The 22,218-nt window shown below is 39.0% G+C and overlaps 1 protein-coding gene across 1 annotated transcript in view; it reads left to right on the top strand.

Moving 5' to 3' along the window:
- LANCL2 (LanC like glutathione S-transferase 2) overlaps positions 1-22,218 on the top strand; it is a gene marked incomplete at its 5' end in the record, with an annotated part of 66,132 nt that overhangs the window by 31,835 nt on the left and 12,079 nt on the right. The window contains 4 exons of the mRNA XM_079711718.1: positions 11,809-12,016; positions 13,132-13,279; positions 14,638-14,784; positions 17,725-17,907. Coding sequence (XP_079567844.1) covers positions 11,809-12,016; positions 13,132-13,279; positions 14,638-14,784; positions 17,725-17,907 — 686 coding nt within the window. The remainder of the gene's footprint in view (positions 1-11,808; positions 12,017-13,131; positions 13,280-14,637; positions 14,785-17,724; positions 17,908-22,218) is intronic.

Below are 22,218 nucleotides of genomic sequence, written 5' to 3'. Positions count from 1 at the left end.
CCACATGCAACAAATGAATGTAGATACCTTTCGAAAGAATTAGCTCAAAATGGATCATAGACCTAAACATAAAATTCAAGACTATAAAAGTCGTAGAAGATAACACAGGAAAAAACATAGGTGGCCTTTGGTATGGCACTGACTTTTTAGATACAACACCAAAGATGTGATCTGTGAAATACAGGCATACCTTGGGGATATTGTGGGTTCAGTTCCAGACTACCACAATAAAGCAAGTATCGCAGTAAAGTGAGTCATATGAATTTTTTTGTTTCTCAGTGCATATAAAAGTTATGTTTACAGTACATTGTGCAATAGTATCATGTCCAAAAAGAACAATGTACATGTGTTAATTTAAAAATATTGCTAAAAAATGCTAACCATCATCTAAGCATTCAGTGAGTCAGTCTTTTTTGCTGGTTGAGGGTTTGAAATATTGTGAGAATTGCCAAAATGTGACACAGAGACACAAAGTGAGCAAATCCTATTGGAAAAATGACTGACAGACTCTGACAGACTCAGCTCAATTCATAGTTGCCATAAAACTACAATTTGCAAAAAACACAACATCTGGGAAGTGCAATAAAGTGAAGCACAGTGAAATGAGGTATCCCTGTAAATGATAATCTGGGCTTTTTTAAAATTAAAAAAGAGAAAGAGAATGAGACAAGCCACTGACAAGGAAAAAATAATTGCAAAAGACATATCTGATAATGGACTCTTACCCAGCATAAACAAAGAACTCTTAAAACTCAGCAATAAGAAATGAACAACCTTATTACAGAATAGGCAAAATGCATGAGCAGACACCTCACCAGAAAAGATATACAGATGGCAAGTAAGTGTATAAGAATATGTTCAACGTCTAATGTCATTACAGAATTGCCAAAATTCAAAACACTGACAGTACCAAATGCTGGTGACAACGTGGAACAACCAGAACTCTCATTTACCGCTGGTGGAAATGCAAAATAGACACACTGGAAGACAGTTCAGAAGTTTTTAACACAACTAAACATACACTTATCATATGTGCCAGCAATTGTGCTCTTTTTTACCCAGATGAACTGAAAACTTAGGCCCACCAAAAAACCTGCACATGAATGTTTATAGCAACTGTATTCATAATTGCCAAAAGTTTGAAGTAACCAAGATGTCCTTCAATGGGTGAGTGAATAAATAAATGGTGCATCCAAACAAGGAAACACTATACAGACTTAAAAGGAAGTGTGCCACAAAAAGACATGGAGGAAACGTAAATGTATATTTCTGAGCTTCCCTGGTGGTACAGTGGTTAAGAATCTGCCTGCCAGTGCAGGGGACACGGGTTCGAGCCCTGGTCCGGGAAGATCCCGCATGCCGCAGAGCAACTAAGCCCGTGCGCCACAACTACTGACCCTGTGCTCTAGAGCCCATGATCCACAGCTACTGAAGCCCACGCGCCTAGAGCCCATGCTCCACAACAAGAGAAGCTACCACAATGAGAAGCCCATGCACCACAACAAAGAGCAGCCCCCACTCGCGGCAACTAGAGAAAGCCCACGCACAGCAACGAAGACCCAATGCAGCCAAAAAATTAATTAATTAATTAAAATTTTAAATTGTATATTTCTGATTGAAAGAAGACATTCTGTAAAGGCTACATACTATGTGATTCCAACTATATGATATTCTGGAGAATGTATAACTGTGAAGACAATAAAAATGGTTAGTGGTTTCAGTGAGCTAGAGGGTGAAGGACAGATGAATAGGTAGGGCACAGAGGATATTCCGGACAGTGAAACTGCTCCGGATCATTGTACAGTAGTGGATACATCTCATTATACATTTGTCCAGACCCACAGAACGTACAACACCAAGAGTGTACCGTAATAAAAACTATGGGCTTTTGGGAAAAATGATGTGTCAGTGTCAATTCATCAATTGTAATAAATGTACCACTGTGGTGTGGGATGTCAGTAGTTGAGGAGGAGGTATATGACAGAAATATCAACAAGGGAGAAAATCACATTGGTATCAAACCTCTTAAGTGGCCACATTCAGAAATTCACCAGCAGGGGCTTCCCTGATGGTCCAGTGGTTAAGTATCCATGCTCCCAATACAGGGGGCTGGGGTTCGATCCCTGGTCAGGGAACTAGATCCTGCATGCCGCAACTAAGATCCCATGTGCTGCAGCTAAGACCTGGCACAGCCAAATAAATATTTTTTAAAAAAGAAGTTCACTAGCATCCTACAAGATATTCAAGGAATGAAAATATGAAGATAAGATGTTAAATCCAGCTAGGTTACTGCTCTCCAGGCATATGAAATATAACAAAAGGTATAACAGGAACCTAGGAAATACTTTTATCAAGAGCATTCCAGAGGACTCTACTAGTGTAGTAGTTGACCAACAGTGGCTCATGGGCCAAATCTGGGATACAGCCTGTTTGTTCACAGGCCTTGAACCAAGAAGCGTTTTTATTTATATTCTTAAGAATTTTGAAATAAAAGAAAACCCAACAGAGACTAAATGTGGCCCTTGAAGCCAAACCTAAAGTTTATTATCTGGTCTTTTATGGAAAAAAAATTTGCTGATTCCTGTATTAGAGGACTAGCCAAGATATGATTGAGGAAATGGGCATAATTTTATAGTTACATTAATTAGGAACAGAAGTTTGCAGATAGGGGAAGAAGGGCACAAAAACATAAATGAAATTGGGAAGCCTTAAAACAGAGGAAATTTTAGGGACTTCCCTGGTGGTCCAGTGGTTAAGAATCTGCCTTCCAATGCAGGGGACACGGGTTCAATCCCAGGTTGGGGAACTAAGATCCCACGTGTCACAGGGTAACTAAGCCCATGTGCTGCAACTCCTGAGCCCGTGTGCTCTAGAGTTCGTGCACCACAGCTAGAGAGCCCACACACAACAACTGCTGAGCCTGCGCACTCTGGAGCCCTCATGCCTCAAGTAGAGAGCCCGCGTGCTGCAACCACTGAGCCCACGTGCTCTAGAGCCCTAGCGTCACAACATAGAAGCTCGCGCACCACAACGAAAGTTTCCACATGCCACAATGAAGATCCCACATGCTGCAACTAAGACCCGACGCAGCCAGATAAATAAAAAATAGAGGAAATTTTAGAAATCACATGACTACTTTTTACTCTACAAAAATTTATTTCACAATGTAATTGAAATGGATAATTCTCTGTGAATACACAATCTACCAAACCTGACCCTAGAAGAGATAAGACATGTAAGCAGACAAAATTTCAAATAAAAATTTGAGAATGTCAAATATCTACCCAAAAATTTCACTGGGAAATTATACCAAACCTTTACTAAAGGACAGGAAATCCTTAGGAGTGACAACAGTAAAATGGTGGAATAGGAGTTTTCTACTGTCTTCCTCCCCAAAGAACACTGGTTTTGATAATTATACACAGATGAGAGTACCTTTCTGGGACCCAAGAGTCCAGTGGAGGAGTTACACAATACCATTGGGCGGGGGGCGGGGGATACAAAACAAAAACTGAGATTGGACACATTGAAAAGGGTAAGAGGAAAATTTTCACTTCACCCGTGTCACCCCATCCCCAAGGTGGCACAGCTTAGTGCCAAGAGAGACACATTCAGCCTGTGATTTCTCCTACAGGGGAAAGTGAGAACATGTGAATGAGTGCCCAGCTTCCCCAGCTATGTGGGAAGCTACAAAGGATACCCACTTCTTTCTCATCCCTTTCAGAATACAGAGGAGATCTGCATGACCAAGGGGCAAGGAAAGATTAAGAGCATAGCAACCAGGGCTCAGAATTCAACAAGGGATGCAGGTCCACTAGCTACTTTGAGGACTCCATCAGGAAACCTGCCTGTGAGCCACTGGGGACACCTCACCAGTGGATCCCCCAGTTAGCCCATGGTTACCTCCAACGTTCTGCATTCCTCACCCACACACTGACCCACCCCATAACTGTGTGTGCCCTCGAGGGCAGTGTGTGCAAACCTTAGTGCACAGTTAGCATGGGCAGAAAGCTGGCCCAACCCTGCAGAATTGGGAGAAGGCATAGACACTTGAGCATCCCTCACTGCCCTAGGGAAAGCAAACAGGAGACTGTCAGCACTCAGCCTGGCTTTGTGGAATCAGGAGAAGGCATACAGTCTTAAGAATTCTCCCCTAACAGGGAACAAAAAGTGTGGAGCAGGCATATCCATAGAGAAGGCCTGAGAAAGCCTGAGAATCTGTAGTAAGGCTGACAGAAGACATTTCATTCCTGAAGGCTGTCAGTAAAGACTGGAGGAGGTGACTGCATCTTCAAATGCTAAGACAGCAACACAAGACTTCAAGGAAAATGAAAGATCAAGGAAATATAACAGCACTAATAATTTATAATTTTATAATAAAATAATTTGCCAGTAACCACCCCCAAAGAAATGGAGGTTTATGGTGTGCCTGATAAAGAACTCAAATTAGAGGACTTCCCTGATGGTCCATTGGTTAAGAATCCGCCTTCCAATGCAGGGGACATATTAATGAAATCAGGAAAACCATACATAAACAAAACAAGAAGTTTAAGAGAGAGAACCAAAAACAAAGTGTAGAGCTGAAGAATATAAATGAATGACATGAAAAGTGCAATAGAGAGCAGCAGCAGCAGCAGAATGAATCAACAAGATAAAAAAATCTGTGAACTCGAAGCCAGGTCATTTGTAATTAACCAGTCAGAGCAGAAAAAAGTAAAAAGAATGAATAAAAGTAAAGAAAGCCTACATGAATTAAGGGACATAATCGAGTAAAGCAATTAATGCATTATAGGCGTCACAGAAGGAAAAACAGGGAGAAAGGGGCAGAAAGTTTATTTAAAGAAATAATGGCTGACAATTTTTCAAATCTGGGGAGTTAATGATGTCCATAATTTCCAATACAGACTCATCCCAAAGAGGACTTTACTGAGACACGTTATAATAAAACTGTCTAAAACCAAAGACAGAGAATTTCCAAAGCAGGAAACAAAAATATCCTTACATACAAAGGAACCCCAAGAAAGCTATCAGAAGATTTCTCAGCAGAAACTTTACAGGTGAGGAGAAAGTGGGTTGATGTATTCTAGGTACTTAAAAAAAAATGCCAACCAAAAATACTATACCTGGCACGCTGTCCTTCAGAAATGAAGGACAAATACTTTCACAAGCAAACAAAAGCTGAAGGAGTTCATCACAAGTAAACCTGCCTTACAAGAAATGTTGAAATGAGTTCTTCAAGCTGAAACAAAAGGATGCTAATTAGTAACATGAAAATATAAAACATACTGTTATAAGCAAGTGTGTAGTCAAATCCAAATACTATAGTAATGTAATATGGTCATGTAGTACTTAATTTTACTACAAAGGTTTTAACAGAAGTATTAAAATTAACTATAGCTACAATAATTTTTTACTGGGTATACAACATAAAATATGTAAATTTGTGATGTCAGAAACATAAGATGTTGGGGGAGGGGAGGAGAGTTTTTGTACTAGCTTAAAATAGAACGTTGTAAGACGTTTGATGTAAATCTCATAGTAACTACAAAACAAAAACCTGTAGTAGATACACAAGCAATTGTTTTAAAAAAAGGAATTGAAGCATACCAATAGAGAAGATCATCAAATCGCAAGGGAAGACAGCTAGAGAGCAAGAAAGGAACTACGGAACAGCCAGAAAAATAATAAGATAGCATTAGTAAGTCCTTACATTATCAGTAAGTACTTTAAATCTAAATGGCTTAAATTCTCAAATTAAAAACAGAGTGGTTGAATGGATAAGAAAAACTATATGCTGCTTACAAGAGACTCATGTCAGCTTTATGAACATAGGCTGAAAGTGAAGAGATGGGAAATTATATTCCATGCAACTAGAAACCAAAATAGAGCAGGAGTAGGTATACTTATGTCAGAACAAATAGACTTTAACTTCAAAAACTTTAACAAGAAGCAAAGAAGGTCTTTATATAATGATAAAGGAGTCAGTTCATCAAGAGAATATAACTGTTGCAAATATATATGCACCTAAAAATATAGCGAATACTAACAGTTCTGAAGGGGAAAATATACAACAATGCAACAATAATAGGGGACTTCAAGATCCTTCTTCCAGGGCTTCCCTGGTGGCGCAGTGGTTAAGAATCCACCTGCCAATGCAGGGGACACGGGTTCGAGCCTTGGTCCGGGAAGATCCCACATGCCGCGGAGCAACTAAGCCCGTGCGCCTCAACTACTGAGCCTGTGCTCTAGAGCCCTTGAGCCACAACCTGAGCCTGCATGCCACAACCACTGAAGCCCATGTGCCCTAGAGCCCGTGCTCCGCAACAAGAGAAGCCACCGCAATGAGTAGCCCGCACACCGCAACGAAGAGTAGCCCCCACTTGCCGCAACTAGAGAAAGCCGGTGCGCAGCAACAAAGACCCAGAGCAGCCAAAAATAAATAAATAAATCAATAAATTTATTAAAAAAAAAAAAGATCCCTCTTCCAACATTGGACAGGTCATCTGCATTATCAATAGGAAACATTAGAATTGAGCTATGCATTAGACCAAATGGATCTAACAGACATATACAGAATACTGCATTCAGTAGCAGCAGAACACATTCTTCCCAAGTGCATACAGAACGTTCCTCAAGATGATCATGTGTTACAACTAAGAACAAGTCTCAACGAATTTAAGAAGATAGAAGTTATATCAAGTATCTTTTCCAGCCACAATGGTAAGAAACTAGAAATCAGTAATAGTAGGAAAACTGGAAAATTCATAACTATGTGGATATTAAAACAGAAAGCTCCTGAACAACCAGTGGGTCAAAGAATAATCAAAGGAATAGCAAAAAATATCTTGAAGCAAATGAAGATGGGAGCACGACATATTAAAACTTAACAGGATGTAGCAGAAGCAGTTCTAAGAGGGAAGTACCTTGCAGTAAACAACTACATTAAGAGAAAAGAAAGGTCTCAAATAAAGAACCTAACTTTACATCTCAAGGAACTAGCAAAACAAGAACAAACTAAACCCAAAGATAGCAGAAAGGAGATAAGAAAGATCAGAGCAGAAATAAGTGAAATAGAAACCAGAAAGCAGTGGAAAAGATCAGTGAAACTAAGAGTTGGTTTTTCAGTAAAGAAACAAAATAGGCAATTTACCAAGCTTAGCTGAGAAAACAAGAGAGAAGATCCAAGTAAATAAAATCTGAAGTAAAAGAGAAGACATTATACTTGATACCACAGAAATACGAAGGATCATAAAACACTACTATGAACAATTATAAGCCAGCAAATTGGATAACCCAGAAGAAATGGATCAGCTCCTAGAAACATACAGCTTACCAAAACTGAATCATGAAGAAATAGAAAATCTAAACAGACCAATAATGAGTAAAGAGATGGAATCAGTAACCAAAAACCTCCCAACAAAAGCCTAGGACCTGACAATTTTACCGGTGAATTCTGTCAGACATTTAAAGAATTAATACCAGTCCCTCTCACACTGTTCCAAAAAAGCTGAAGCAAAGAAGAAAACTAAAGGTCAGTATCTCTGATGAACCACAGATACAAAAATCCTCAACAAAATACTAGCAAACACAATTCAAGAGCACATTAAAAGAATATGCATGATCAATGGGTTTTATCCCAGGGATGCTAGGATGTTTCAACATACACAAGTCAATAAATATGATATACAACATTAACAGAATGGAGGATAAAAATCATGATCATCTCAATAGATGCAGAAAAAGCATTTGATAATACTCAACATACTTTCATAATAAAAACTCTCAAATTTGGTACAGAAAGAATGTACCTCAATATCACAAAAGCAATATATGATAAGCCCATAGCTATCGTCATACTCAAGGATACTCGTACTCAGCTAACAATACTCAGTGTTTCCTCTAAGATCTAGAACAAGACAAGGACGCTCAATCTTGCCACTTCCATTTAACATAGTACTGAAAATTCTAAGGGGGAGCAATTAAGGCCTGCCCATAAATAAATAGATAGATAGATAGATAGATAGCATCCAAATCAGAAGTCAAATTGCTTCTGCTTGCAGATGACGTAATCTTATATGTAAAGAACCCTGAAGATCCACCAAAAAAATTTGTTAGAACTGATAAATTCAGCAAAGTTGCAGTATATAAAATCAGTATACAAAAATCAGTTTTTTCTATACATTAACAACAAACTATTGAAGAAAGAAACTAAGAAAACAGTTCTATTTACAATAGCATGAAAGAAAAATACTTAGGAATAAATTTAATCAAAGAGGTAAAAGACCTGTACACTGAAAATTATAAGACATTGATGAAAGGAATTGAAGCAGCTGCAAATAAATGGAAAAATATTCTTTGTTCATGGATTGGAAGCATTAATGTTGTTAAGATACCCATACTACCCAAAGTGATCTATAGATTTAATACGGTCTTTATCAAAATTCTAATGGTATTTTTCAGAGAAATTGAAAATCAGTCCTACAATTCATATAGAATTACAAAAGACTGAGAATAGCCAAAGCAATCTTGAGAAAGAAGAACAAAGCTGGTGGCATCACACTTCCTGATTTTAAAGTATATTATAAAGGTATAGTAATCAAAGCAATATGTCACTGGCATAAGAACAGACACAGAGACCAATGGAACAGAATAGAGAGCCCAGGAGGAAATCCGTGCATAAATGGTTCATTAATTCTTGACAGAGAAACCAAGAACACACAGTGGGGAAAATTGCCTCTTCAATAAATGGTGAAAACTGGATTGCCATGTGCAAAAGAATCAAACTGGATTCCTATCTTACACTGCTCTCAAAAATTAACTCAAAATGGATTAAAGACTTAAATATGTAAGGCCTGAAACCATGAAACTCCTAGAAGAAAACAAAGGAAAAGCTCCTTGGGTCTTCGCAATGACTTTTTGGATATGACACCAACAGTACAGGCAATAAAATAAAAAAATAAGCGGGAGTAGGTCAAGCTAAAAAGTTCTGCACTGCAAGGGAAACAGTTGAAGTGAAAAGGCAACTTCATAGAACAGGAGAAAATATTTGCAAGCCATATATCTTCTAAGAGGTTAGCATCCAAAGTATATTGGGAACTTACATAACTCAATAGAAAAAAATAATCAATTAAAATATGGGCAAAGGACCTGAGTGGACATTTTTCCAAAGAAGACATACATATGGCTGGCACATATATGAAAAAGTGTTCAACATCACTAGTTATCAGCAAAGTGCAAATCAAAACCACAGATACCACCTCACACCTATTAGGAAGGCTTTTGTCAAAAAGACAAGAGAGAACAAGTGTTGGTGAGAGTGTGGAGAAGAGGGGACCCTAGTACATGGTGGGAACATAAATTGGTGCAGCCACTATGGAAAACAGTATGGAGGTTCCTCAAAAAACTAAAAATAGAACCATATGATCCAGCAGTCTCACTTCTGGGGAAGTCAGTATCTCAAAGAGACATCTGCACCCCCAATAGCCAAGATATGGGAACAACCTTAATATCCATCCATCCTTGAATGGATAAAGAAGTTGTGATCGATTGGTTGATCTCTCTAACTATATCTAATGGAATGTTATGCTGTCTATGAATGGAATGTTCAGCCACAAGAAAAAACGAAATCCTGTCATTTTTGACAATATGGATGGTCCTAGGGGATATTATGCTAAGTGAAAAGCCTGACAGAGAAGGACACAAACTGTATGATCACACATACATATTAATTCTAAAACAAACAAACAAAATGTCAAACTCATGGAAACAATAGAATGGTGATTACCAGGGGTTGTGTGGTAGGGGAAATGGGGAAATGGTGGTCAAAGGGCATAAGCTTTCAGTTATAAGATATACCAGTTCTATAGATCTAATGTACAACCTGGGACTATATTGTATACTTGTAATTTGTATACTTGTAATCTGCTGAGAGAGTAGATTTTAAGCATTTTCATACATACACACACTGTATTGTATACTTGTATACTTGTTATCTGCTAAGAGAGTAGATTTTAAGCATTCTCATACACACACACACACACACAATGATAACTGTGTGTGATGATGGATGTGTTAACCTGATTGTGGTAATATTTCCACATTGTATGTCAAATCATCCTGTTGTACACTTTAATATATACAGTTTTATTTGTCAATTATACCTCAGTAAAACTGGGGAAAAAGAAACAATAAACTAATAAAAAGAGACAATTTTTTTTAAAGAACAGGAAATCGCAGTGCTCCTCTTACAGTGTTTCAGAGAATAGGAAAATAAGGAATACGTCCCATTGTTTTATGAAGCAAGGTTAATACTGGTACCAAAACTGATAGTTATGGTGCTGTTTTGGCTTGTAAGAAAAGGTTCATATATTTTAGATTTTCGTACTGAAGTATTCAGGGGCAGAATGACATGATGACTTTTTTTTTTAATATTTTACCCATCATCATTTACTTTAAAATACTTAAGCTTTGAATGTATATAACCATAGGTTTTTAGGTTCACAGGTTGACCAGATCATCATCCTATTTTTAGGGGTTTCTGAGTCAATCATGAAGTACTTGAAAAACCTTCTATAGTGATTATTATGTTTGAAATTTGTAGGTATTTAACTTCTAACTTGTTTTCTGTATGTTTATCATTTCAATTTTTTGCGTACAGAAGACACTCAAGGAGATCATAAGCAATTCACATGGAGGGGTTTTTTTCAGGGCTTACAAATATGCTGCTTTTATATCTGTTTGACTTAATGTCTTTAAAAGAAAAAATGGATAATGACAGAAGAAGGACTTCTCAAAAAATATATGTAGGTGTTAAGAATTAATTTGAAAGGCAAGTAGGATACCCTGAATAGGAGAATTAAAGAAGAAGCTACCTATTTAGAGAAATTTGAAAAGCAAAATGAAAAATAATAAAAGTGAGAGTAGGATATCAGACAAAGAACAGAATATTAGAGAACCTCAATTCAAACATTAATAGATTTTTTTCTATTTTTTTCTATGATGGCCTTTTCACCATCATATCATTTCTTTAAATATCTTTTCCTACAGTGTACTTTATTAGGTATATATTTATACAGATTCCTTTATTACTTATCTGTCACATTGACTTCTTGAGCCCAGGAATAATAGCATGCTTCTTTTAGAAGTCATATAGGTCATCCTCCATAGATTTTCAGAAAAAGACCCCTCTCTGGTTCCCTTGAGTAACCAGATCTGTTCTTTAATCTAAAATAAGAAGTGTGGATAGGTGATAAGCTATGTCTTCTGAATTCACTACCTTACTCTGCATCATGTAGCTGTTCTGTAAACAGTGAGTTGACTCACTGGTTGGTTGGTCACTAAAGAAAATTGAAAAATTGTGAGAAATAGATAAATTAGAAAGAAGATGGTATAAAGCTCAGAAAAGCAATCATGTAATTTGGCATAAGATAGGAGGACATTATTATATGAGAAGAAAGAAGAAAAGGATCCAGATTAGCTTATAATACAAAGGGGAATAAGTACAACCTGGAAACGAATGACAATTAAAGGGGAATGAGTGGGAAGTCTTGTATTTCCCTTATCTAGGAGGTAGTGAATCATTGTGTCAGAACAGTTAGCAACATTTTAACTTGTTTGCAATTTTTTCTACACTGGGTTCTTTTTTTTCCCATTTTTAAGAAACAGATCATATATAATTTGTTTGATGTTACTCCTTCAGAAATGTAGTCTTTATGTGGGTTTTTCACGTAATCATGAAATAATGTCCTGACAGTAAAAAGGAAAGACAATAATGCTTTGCTTTTGCGGGGGTGGGGGTGATTTTTCCAGGCATAGCCCTTTTGTACCTGCAGTTGTATCGGGTCACATGTGACCAGACCTATCTGCTCAGATCCCTGGATTACGTAAAGAGAACACTTCGGAATCTGAGTGGCCGGAGGGTCACTTTCCTCTGTGGAGATGCTGGGCCCTTGGCCGTCGGAGCTGTGGTATATCATAAACTCAAAAGTGATTGCGAGTCCCAGGAATGCATCACAAAGTGAGTTTTTACAACTGGAAGTATTTTCTCCAAATTCTCAGTCTTGATGTAGAAAGAAACTCAAAAAACGAAAAAGAATTTATCTTTTAATTCACCTGCTCTTGCAGACAGTTCTCTCCAATAAGCGAAGAGTTTGTATTTTAATCTTGAGCATAATGGTGGGATTGTATGCTACCTTTCTATCCAAGCATGCGTTTGCCTTAATTTGAGGGAGGAATAGACATGTTTTTTCCTAAATAATTTTTGCTTGCCTTCAATGCATGAAAATTACCTTATATGCCTTAGATTCTCTATAATAGCTCAGTTATTTTTGGGTTCAATTGTTAGGAAACAGTTAGAGAATATAAGCTTTTATGGTACCTATTGGTTTATATTCTCTTTTGAAGCAGCAGAAATCAGAGCTCATGGCCATGGTCTGGTGGAGTGTCTGGCAGGTGCTGGTCAGTTAATGTTTGTTTAAGATGGGGTGACTCAAGCTAATTTTCAAGCATTGGCTACATTTTAGTAACATTTTTGTTAAAAATTGAAATCTCGGGCTTCCCTGGTGGCACAGTGGTTGAGAGTCCACCTGCCGATGCAGGGGACGTGGGTTCGTGCCCCGGTCCGGGAGGATCCCACATGCCACAGAGCGGCCGGACCCGTGAGTCATGGCCGCTGAGCCTGCGTGTCCGGAGCCTGTGCTCCGCAGTGGGAAAGGCCACAACAGTGAGAGGCCCGTGTACCGCAAAAAAATAAAAAAATAAAAAATAATAAAAAATAAAAATTGAAATCACTTTCTTGTAATTCTGGATTACAAAATTGAGTATCTTCTCATATATGGTTTAGAGTATCTTCTCTTATATGCATATATCCTATACATTTTAGATATAAATGTAGAACTTTTGAACAGCAAGGTGTTTTATCATTCGTGTTGATATCTGAGAGAGAAGTTTTTGTTTGGTTTTGTAGTGGGGAAGTTTTCGTTGTTTTCCCTCTTTTTTGGTATTTTTAAAAATTAGTTTTAAATTAAAAATAGTAACAGATGGTTCCTAAAGTGACAGGGTTCCTTGCAGTTTTAGGAAGAGGTATGTTAGACATTCTCTCTCTGGGAAAGCAGGATGTTTCTTGTTGGGTAGACTTTTGCAGCTCCAGAGAGCCATCGTCTGCCGAGATTCAGACCTTCCTGACGAGCTGCTTCAGGGCCGGGCAGGCTATCTGTACGCCTTACTCTACGTGAGCACGGAGATGGGTCCGGGCACCGTGTGTGGGTCAGCTGTCAAAGAGGTACTGTGGGGTCCCGCCCCGGGGCATCCTCTCCTGTCTGCCACGCAGCCTGTCTGCTAGCAGAGACTAGCAGTAGTGGCTGGGCTCTGCTTCTAGGTAGGAGTAACTTCCCAAGGCCACTCATAAAATTAATAAATTGCTCCTTTTTTCTCTTCCAGGAATGTTTTTTTAAAAACTTTAGGTCTGTATTAATTTAGCTGTCTTTACTAGAATCAAACAGCAGCGTCAAGAAGATAGAATGTTTATTTCTCTTTCAGGAGGTATCAGAACTGGTAGGCAAACCAGACGAATATGGCTAGGCACCAGCTTCTGTCTTGTTCTGCCTTATCCTAGGGCTGTGCCCTTATCTGCACGACTAAAGCTCGCTGAGCACCCCCAGCCCAGGGGGCGGTGAGGAAGTGGGAGATGAGCAGCTTCCTTTTTAAGCCTGAGAACTAGAAGTTGCCCACCTCCCTTCTGCTCCCATCCCACTTCCAGAGCTCAGTCAGATGACCAGGTCCAGCTGTTTGTATCTCTGAGGCCAGATGCCTCGCTATAACTTGGGGCGCTGTTACCAAAAGTGTGAGGGGAGAGAGGATATGAGGAAACAATTACTGTCTTTGCCGCACAGTCATTCTAAAATCCTGCAACAGACCCCACTTCCTTAGCCTTTCATAAATAAAGCCAGTTCCTCCAGCCTTGGAAGATGTACAGTTATCCTTTAGTATCTGTTGGGGATTGGTTCCAGGAGCCCCCTTGGATACTAGAATGCCGGGATGCTGAAGGCCCTTATATAAAGTTGTATAGTATTTGCATATAAACTGTGCCCATCCTCCCATGCACTTTAAATCATCTCTAGATTACTTATAATACCTAACACCATGTAAATGCTATGTAAAAAGTTGCCCACGTGCAGCAAATTCAAGTTTTGCTTCTTGGAACTTTCTGGAATGTTTTTTTACCAATATTTTTTATCTGAGGTTGGTGAATCCATGGGTGTGAAACCCGCAGCAAATATGGAGGGCCGACTGTACTTGCCAGTGTTTGGGGGAAAACACTGAAGCCACAAAGCAACTAAGTAGTCTAGGATAGTTTTTATCGGAAGTTTTTCCAGGTTCCAGTAAACTGTTCATGGAAAGACCTTTTGATCTCTTGGTTCTACTTCTTAATATTTTTTTCTACTCTGAGATTGTCTTCTGGTTTCTCTCTGCCTGTATTTATTTATTTATAAAATAAAGATAACAGTGTTGGCTACTAACTGCTTAAAGATTTTTAGAATAAGTAATCTATCTATATAAAGGCATGTTGTTATTGTTAATTAGACCAAAACAGGTTACACGTAAGTTTTTTAGACTTATGCTATCTCATTATGTCTGTAGGTAGTTGATGCTATTATTGAATCGGGCAAGGCTTTGTCAAGGGAAGAAAGGAAGGCTGAGCGCTGTCCCCTGTTGTATCAGTGGCACAGGAAGCAGTATGTTGGAGCAGCCCATGGCATGGCCGGAATCTACTACATGTTAATGCAGGTGAGTGATACTCTGAAATACTAGTGCAGTGACCGTATTGTAAAATATTAGATCAAATCGGAAATGGGTACTGAAATTTTACTACAAACCAAGCAGGCTGAAAGGAAATAAGGATCCTGCTTTGAATCATGGGTCCCCAAGCAGTGACCTCCTGAGAGCACATTCTGTGTGCGGTTTCGTGTTGGATTAGGTGTCTGTGGCCCACACTTTATTTCTGTCCGTGTCCTCCTGCTCTTTTAATAGGGGAAAACCTTCGGGGAGCAGAAAGGGCTTCCAGAATGCAGACTAGGGCAGAGACTTTTCATATTCAGATACCCCCAACTTACTATCAGTTGTGTTCAAAATTTTTTTTAACTAGTTTATTGCTGTGGTTATGATTTTGTCTCTGAATCATCCCTGACATCTACTGAATTAAGTACTGACTCTTGTGTCAGGCAGTCAAAGACCTCACCCCAAATATTGCTTCAACCTGCTTCCAGCCTTATGGCCTCTGGGTCCCTCTTCCACTCTGTATGTAGCCTGCAGGCAGACCTCGGCGACATTGCGAGTTCAGTTCCAGACTGCTGCAATAAAGCAAAACATCTCGGTGAAGCAAGTCTATGCTGTAGTCTGTTAAGCGTGCAGTAGCATTGTCTTAAAAAAAAAAGTGTACATACCTGAAATTAAAAATATTTTGTTGCTAAAAAACGCTTAACCATCATCTGAGCCTTCACTGAATTGTAATCTTTTTGCAATAGTAAGATCACAGATCACAGATAACCATAACAAACATAACGATGAAAAAGTTTGAAATATTGTGAGAATTACCAAAATGTTTCAGAGATACAAAATGAGCGAATGCTATTGGAAAAATGGTGCTGCAAGCCTTCAATTTTTAAAAACCGCAAATGCAGCACATTAAAGCAAAGAACAGTAAAACAGGGTTTGGCTGTGCCTTTTGTTTGTTTTTTCCCCCAATTAAGCCTTTATTTATTCTACTACACCCATAACAATACCTTATAAATTTGTTCAAAATTACAACGCTAGTAAGTCAAGGAGCATGGATTAGAATTTAGATCTTTTAAATTAAAAGCCCATATATTCCTTTTTAAAATTTTCACTTACAAATTCCTTTTTTATTTTTACATTTTGCATCATGCCACTCCTCACTAAAGGAAAATAGGAGATTCCTATCTGCACAGGACTAGAACTCCCTTCTCTGGTGATTAGTAGGTGTCTTTGGTTATCACTGTAGAAAGTAAAACACGTATGTATTCCAATTTGTGAATTTAGGTGCAGACATGTTTCCAAAATAATCAATTCCATGTCTCATTTTTAAATGGCAGTGTTGTTCTAGACAGTTGGTAGATTGTCCATTTTTCTCTATTCTCCCAGAAAAAGATTTTAACAGTGGCTTTTGAACCCTGTTTTAAAAATGACTAGACCCTTAAGGGAAACATAATCATATGAGAATCACACCAATAAAAAATAATTTAGATTTAGGTGTTTAGTTTAATTTTGCTAGATACTGGGGGGTTCCTTGAGAGAATCACAAATCATAAAATTTACAACTCATCTGCTTTTAAAGTGAAGAACATGGAAACACTCTTTCGTGAGGATCCTATTTAGAAATTGGTGTCAGCGTTCTCCTGGTTGATAGCAGCGGTGTGCCAGAGCTGGTCTCACGAGGCTGGCTGCACACACCGCTCCCCAGTGGTGCCGGCCTGGCTGTGCGGGGGCTCCATGTGTGGTTTCATCTGGACAGCTGTGAGAACAACATACACAAGAACTTTCAAAATATCACTTAAAGGGAACTCCATTCTCACGATGAAGAATAAAAGCACAGTTCTCCTCTGGAAAATCATTTCAAAACCTCAAGGAAAACAGAAAACAGACACCCAGCTTCTCTGATGAGACTCAGAGACTTCTGGAGCCCTGCGCGACAAGTGGACTGAGAACGGGTGAAGGAACAAAGGAACAGCAGGTGACCTGACGGGACAGGGATGCCCGCACAAGGTGCCTGAGGAGGGGGATGCCAGCAAAAAGCAAGCCAGATGTCCTGCAGGACCCTGCACTCGGGAACTTAGGGCGCCATCGATGTCGGCGCCAGACATGTGTTCAGGTGGGGAGTGAGGTCTGGGCTGCAGGGGAGCTTCTTTGGAAATCCTTGTGCAGCCCCGCTGGACCTGTGCAGTGAGATCACCGCGCAGGGTGAGGTGACTGCAGGAAACAGTACGTGGTCTGGAGCAGTCAAACCAGTTCTTCTGACTCCAGAGAAGCAGGTGGAGAGGAGAGTGGAAGTGGAGCACAGACCTGAAAGCGGGGCTTGGTGACTGTCCACACGGTCAGCGGGAGACCTCCCTGCTGCCACAGCCATCCTTGCACCAGCACCTTTCCCCGCCCCAGCCGGCAACACGGCCACCACCTCACCTGGGGGAGTGAAGTCTCTCTTTTGGAGAAACAGCTCAGATAAAAGATTTGTAGTTATAGATATATGGAAGTCCCCATTAAAAAAGGTAGCTAGCTGTCTGTGGTGGTTAATTGTATGTGTTCACTTGGCTGGGCTACCATTGCCCAGATATTTGGTCAAACATTATTCTGGGTGTGTCTCTGAGGAAGTTTGGGTGATATTTTCATTTAAACAGGTGGACTTGTAGTAAAGCAGTTTGCTGTCTGCATTGTGGGTGGGCCTCATCCAGTCAGTTGCCTCCCCTGAGCAAGAGGGAATTCCTCAGCGGATGGCCATCAGTTTCATGCGCAGCGTCAGCAAGGGTTGATGCAAAGGTCTGCCCAGGCCTTAAGTAACCAGAGAAGTGGATTAATTCTAATTTTATGTGTTCCTCAGTATTCTGGGTAATTGATGCTTAACTATATTAGCCACAATGCAGAGGTTTAAAAAAAAAGAAAAAAAAAAGCTTATGGAAACATAAATTAAATGTTTTATTTTTGTTTGTTTAAAAGCCAGCAGCAAAAGTGGACCAAGAAACCTTGACAGAAATGGTGAAACCTAGTATTGACTATATGCGCCACAAAAGATTCCGATCTGGGAATTATCCGTCATCCCTAAGCAATGAGACAGACCGACTGGTGCACTGGTGTCACGGGGCCCCCGGTGTCATCCACATGCTCATGCAGGCGTACAAGGTCAGTGCTGCAGGGCGTGTCCTTAGCACCCGATGTGCACAGACACGGTTTTCACCACCAAGTTTTCAGTTTGGTTTTGGTAAGCGCATTTGCTTGCAAACTAAAAACATTTTAGAGTTAATATTTCTACTAGTAAACAGAAAGTCTTTTTATTTCACTGTTCATCACCACTATAATTAGAGTTGTAAGTATATGTGTGTGTGTTTTAACAGGGATTATATTCATGTGTAAAAGAAAACCTAGGTGACATAAGTGTGAATATCCAATAAGGCAGGAGGTAGTATTATAACCAAAATGCTTTTTATTTGACTTCACATCATTTGATTTCCTTGCTTGAATAAGCCTTTATTGCTAGGTGATGATGCTGATGATTCAGGAGCTTTTAAATTTGAGTTTTAAATTATTATAAAATTATTTACAAAAGATCGATGTGGCATTCAAATTTTTACACATATGAGGTATTACTGGAAATTAGGCAGTACCTTTACTGATGAATTTTAGTAGACTCTGTAGATCTATCTGGGCACAGTATTAAGAATACTGTTGATTTCTCTCCTGGACTTAGAATTATCATGTAAGTTGAAAGCAAACAATTCTTTTGCAATTTAATTTTTCTTTTAATGCATCTTTGTTTGTAATAGTTGATGTTGGAGATTGTTGCTTATATACCAGAGTATACAAATGTAACCACAGTGATTGATTAGTGTTTTGGCAAGGTCTCTTAGTTTTGCAGAAATAGACTTACTGGAGCAGAATTCATATGTCTACCTGAAAATTACAGAAGAACTGGTCCCTGAATCAATTTTACTTTCCTTTTGTCATTAACTATAATAAATTATTCAGAAAAATTGTGGGGAATTAACCTTTCATGATTTAGGCTGATTTCTCAGAATTTTTTAGTCCTACAACAATAACACCAAAAATATTCACATAATATAAAAGTCAGGTATGAGCATTCAAGAAAATAACTCAGAAAGTTATGATGTTTGATGAGAGGAAAGCACAGCGAAGTATACTTTTTGGAGATCTGAAGAGCTTAATGATTCGTCTTCTTAACAATACCTCAGCTTTTAAATTAGAACAGACTTCTGTTCAAATCACTGCCTCCCCTTTTCTAGAGCTTTAGAGGAAATGTAACTTCAGTGACATAGAGATAAGTCTGTAATATTATAAATATCCAACCATAGTATCTGAGCACAGTACTGACAGCACAAACAGGAATCCTTTGATATTCAAAACAGATGTTTGACTGTTAAAAGCTGAAAGCTTCTATTTGTCAAAACTCCTTTTCCCTTTTGCTTTAAAGAGGATCAGCTATAGAGGTGGGCACTCCTGGTGGCTGGTAGTCTTGGCTTCTGGGGGTCTCCCCACTCCTGCTTTAGCAGCTGAGCTGTGGGCAGTAAGAAGTGGTCAGGAGCCAGGGCTCTGTCCTTGTGGGCCCTTGTCCTGGGCAGTTCCATTTCCATTAGCCATGCTGACCGTGGCCACCATCTGCTTCCACCACTGCTGGTACCAAGGGAGCAAGCGCCACAGACCCCTGCCAGTGGCAGGGCCGCCACGTCTCAGCCCGGCTCTGCCTGCAGGGCTTCCGCTCCAGAGACCACTGGGTGCCTGTCCCCGCCCCCCCCCAACACACGCACACTGATTCCAAAACAGAAGTTCCTCTTTTCTAGAAGCATGGACAATGACAATAAGATCCCATACTTAGTCACTAAAACTTAATTTTGTCCATGTACTTCAAAATTCCCAAACCTGAGGAAGGGGAGGAATAGCGGAATCTTCTGGGGTAGAAGGTGTCAGTGGTAGTTTGAAGAAGCATAGATAAATCATGTAGTTTTACAGTTGGGGGTGAAAATACGTCTTCAGAGTATAAGTTGGTGGAGTATGAAATTTGTATTTGGCCAGGATGGGTGTCACAAAGCTAGAGGAACACAGCTCTAGACTCTATTTTCTCTCAAGTTATTGTTAACTCAGATTAAGAGGGTCCTTGTCCATTGAAGCCATCTCTCAAAATGAGGAAATGTTTAAATTTTGTGTAATAACGAGCTTTCAGCAGTTTCTTATGCTGGCATATAAAGTTGTAAGTTCTTCAGGAGCACTTAGGAAGGCATAAGGTGTTCAAGTATTTTAAAAATATATTAATATCTTTCACAAATAAAACTATAATTTGAGTCCAGATTCACACTAAATTTGTTTTCCCTTCCTATAGATGCTAATCACATTTCACATAGGGTATACTCTTGGTCTGAACATGTATTATTCACAGTTATGTAGTAGTGTAGATGGTCTTGGAAAAAATGTCAAGATTTTTAACAATATGTCTATGCTGTATTAGGAATTTTGTTACTTGCAAATGATTTCCTAACAATTACATTTGTGGACCTCATAGCTGGACACCATTTTGATGAATAGTTACGATCAGTTCTTAATTATCTGACAGTAAATTACAGGTTACGGTAACAAATTCTACCACCTTCTAACCACACATTTAGGCCTTAGGGCATTAGCAGTTTGTGTGGGCTCAGCCACTAATAAACAAATGCTAGCATTGGTCACATAAACTTATATTTGGAAAAGTAAATATGTTGTCCAGGAAAACCAGGTAAGTCCTACCAAAGTGATATCAAAGTAGTCCTTTGATTCTGGGCCAAATGTGTGAAACAACCATACCTTCCCCTCCTGCACCCACAAGCCTGCTCTGAAATTCCCACAGTAGAACTGGGTTAGAATGCGTCCTCATGGTCAACTCTTCCCTGTCCATCAGAAAATGTTTTCATATGAATTATTTTCCAAAAGCTCATTTGTAAGTTGATTATTTCTAACGTGGAATGTCTTTCTAGGTGGTGTATATCAGGATCACCTGGAGAGATTATTTTCAAACTATATTTTCTTTCCTTCTTCCTCAACATTCTGGTACCTTCCTAATATTAAGCATCATTTATAAACGTACCACAGTTTATGCCTTTGTTTTTCAGTTGTTTCTAGTTTTTTTGCTATTGTGAATAAGCTATAGTGAACATTCTTGTACAGGTCTTTTCGTAGACATATGTTTGCATTTCTTTGGGGCTAATAACTAGGAGTAGAACTGCTTGATCAGAAGGTAGCTTTTTTAGTTTCATAAGACACTGCCAGACCTTTTCTCAAAGGGCTGTACCGGTTTACATTCCATCCGCAGTGTAAACAGAGTTCCAGTCGCTCCACATCTCTGCTAACACTTGGTGTTGTAAGTCATCTTGATTTTATTCTGGTGGATATTTCATTGTGGCTTTAATTTGTGCCTTCCTGATGGTTAATGATGTCGAGCAGTTTTGCTTGTGCTCATGGGTTGTTTGTACAGTTGACCCTTGAACAACATGGGTTTGAACTGCGTGGGGCCACTTATACATGGATTTTTCCAGTAAATACAGTACTGTGGAACCACACGGCGTGCAGTGTGGTGAATACGGGGATGCAGAACGGCATACAGAGAGAGCCCATTGTAAAGTTACACAAGGGTTTTCAACGAGGTGGGGACTGGCACCCCAACCCCCATGTTGTTCAAGGGTCAACTGTGTTTCTTTGTTGAGTGTCTGTTCATATCTTTTACCCACATTGTTTTATGTATTTATTGTTTTCCTTTTATTATGGAGTCATAAAAATTCTTCATATGTTCTGGTTGTAAGTCCTTTTGTCAGATACATTTTGGAAATAATTTCTCCCAGTCTGTAGTTGGCCTGATCATGTTCTTCATGGCATCTTCTAATGAATAGAGTTTTAGATTCTGGTAAAATCTGTCTTATCAGTGTGTTTTTTGTAATGGTAACTACTTTCTGTATCTTGTCTGAGAAATTTTACTTACTCCCACGTTATACAGATAGTATTCTCCTACGTGCTTCATGGATTTAGATTTTACATTTAGAACTGTCTCAAATTAAGTTTTGTATATTATGTGAAGTAAGGAGTGAAGTACTTTTTTTAACCATAGGAGTATCTGATTGTTCCCACATCATTTGATTTCCCCATTGATTGATTTGGTACCTGTAGAGGCACTAGTTCAAAAGTCAAATGACCTAGTAAGTGTAGGTTTATTTCTGGGCTCTCTTCTGTTTCTTTGGCTTCTTTATCTGTCACTGTGATACCATGCTGTTTGGATTACTTTAGCTTTACTCTAAGTTTTGACGTCAGGTAATTTAAGACTTCAACTTTGTTCTTCTTTTTCAAAATTGCTTTAAATATTCTAGATCCTTTGCATTCCCGTATAAGTTTTAGAAATCAGTTTGTCAGCAAAAGGGGCCTATTGGGATTATGACTGAGATTGCATTCAATCTGTAG

The sequence above is a fragment of the Hyperoodon ampullatus genome (assembly GCF_949752795.1).
Source record: "Hyperoodon ampullatus genome assembly, chromosome: 9".
NCBI lineage: Eukaryota > Metazoa > Chordata > Mammalia > Artiodactyla > Ziphiidae > Hyperoodon > Hyperoodon ampullatus.
This window is presented reverse-complemented; position numbering and strand designations above follow the sequence as displayed.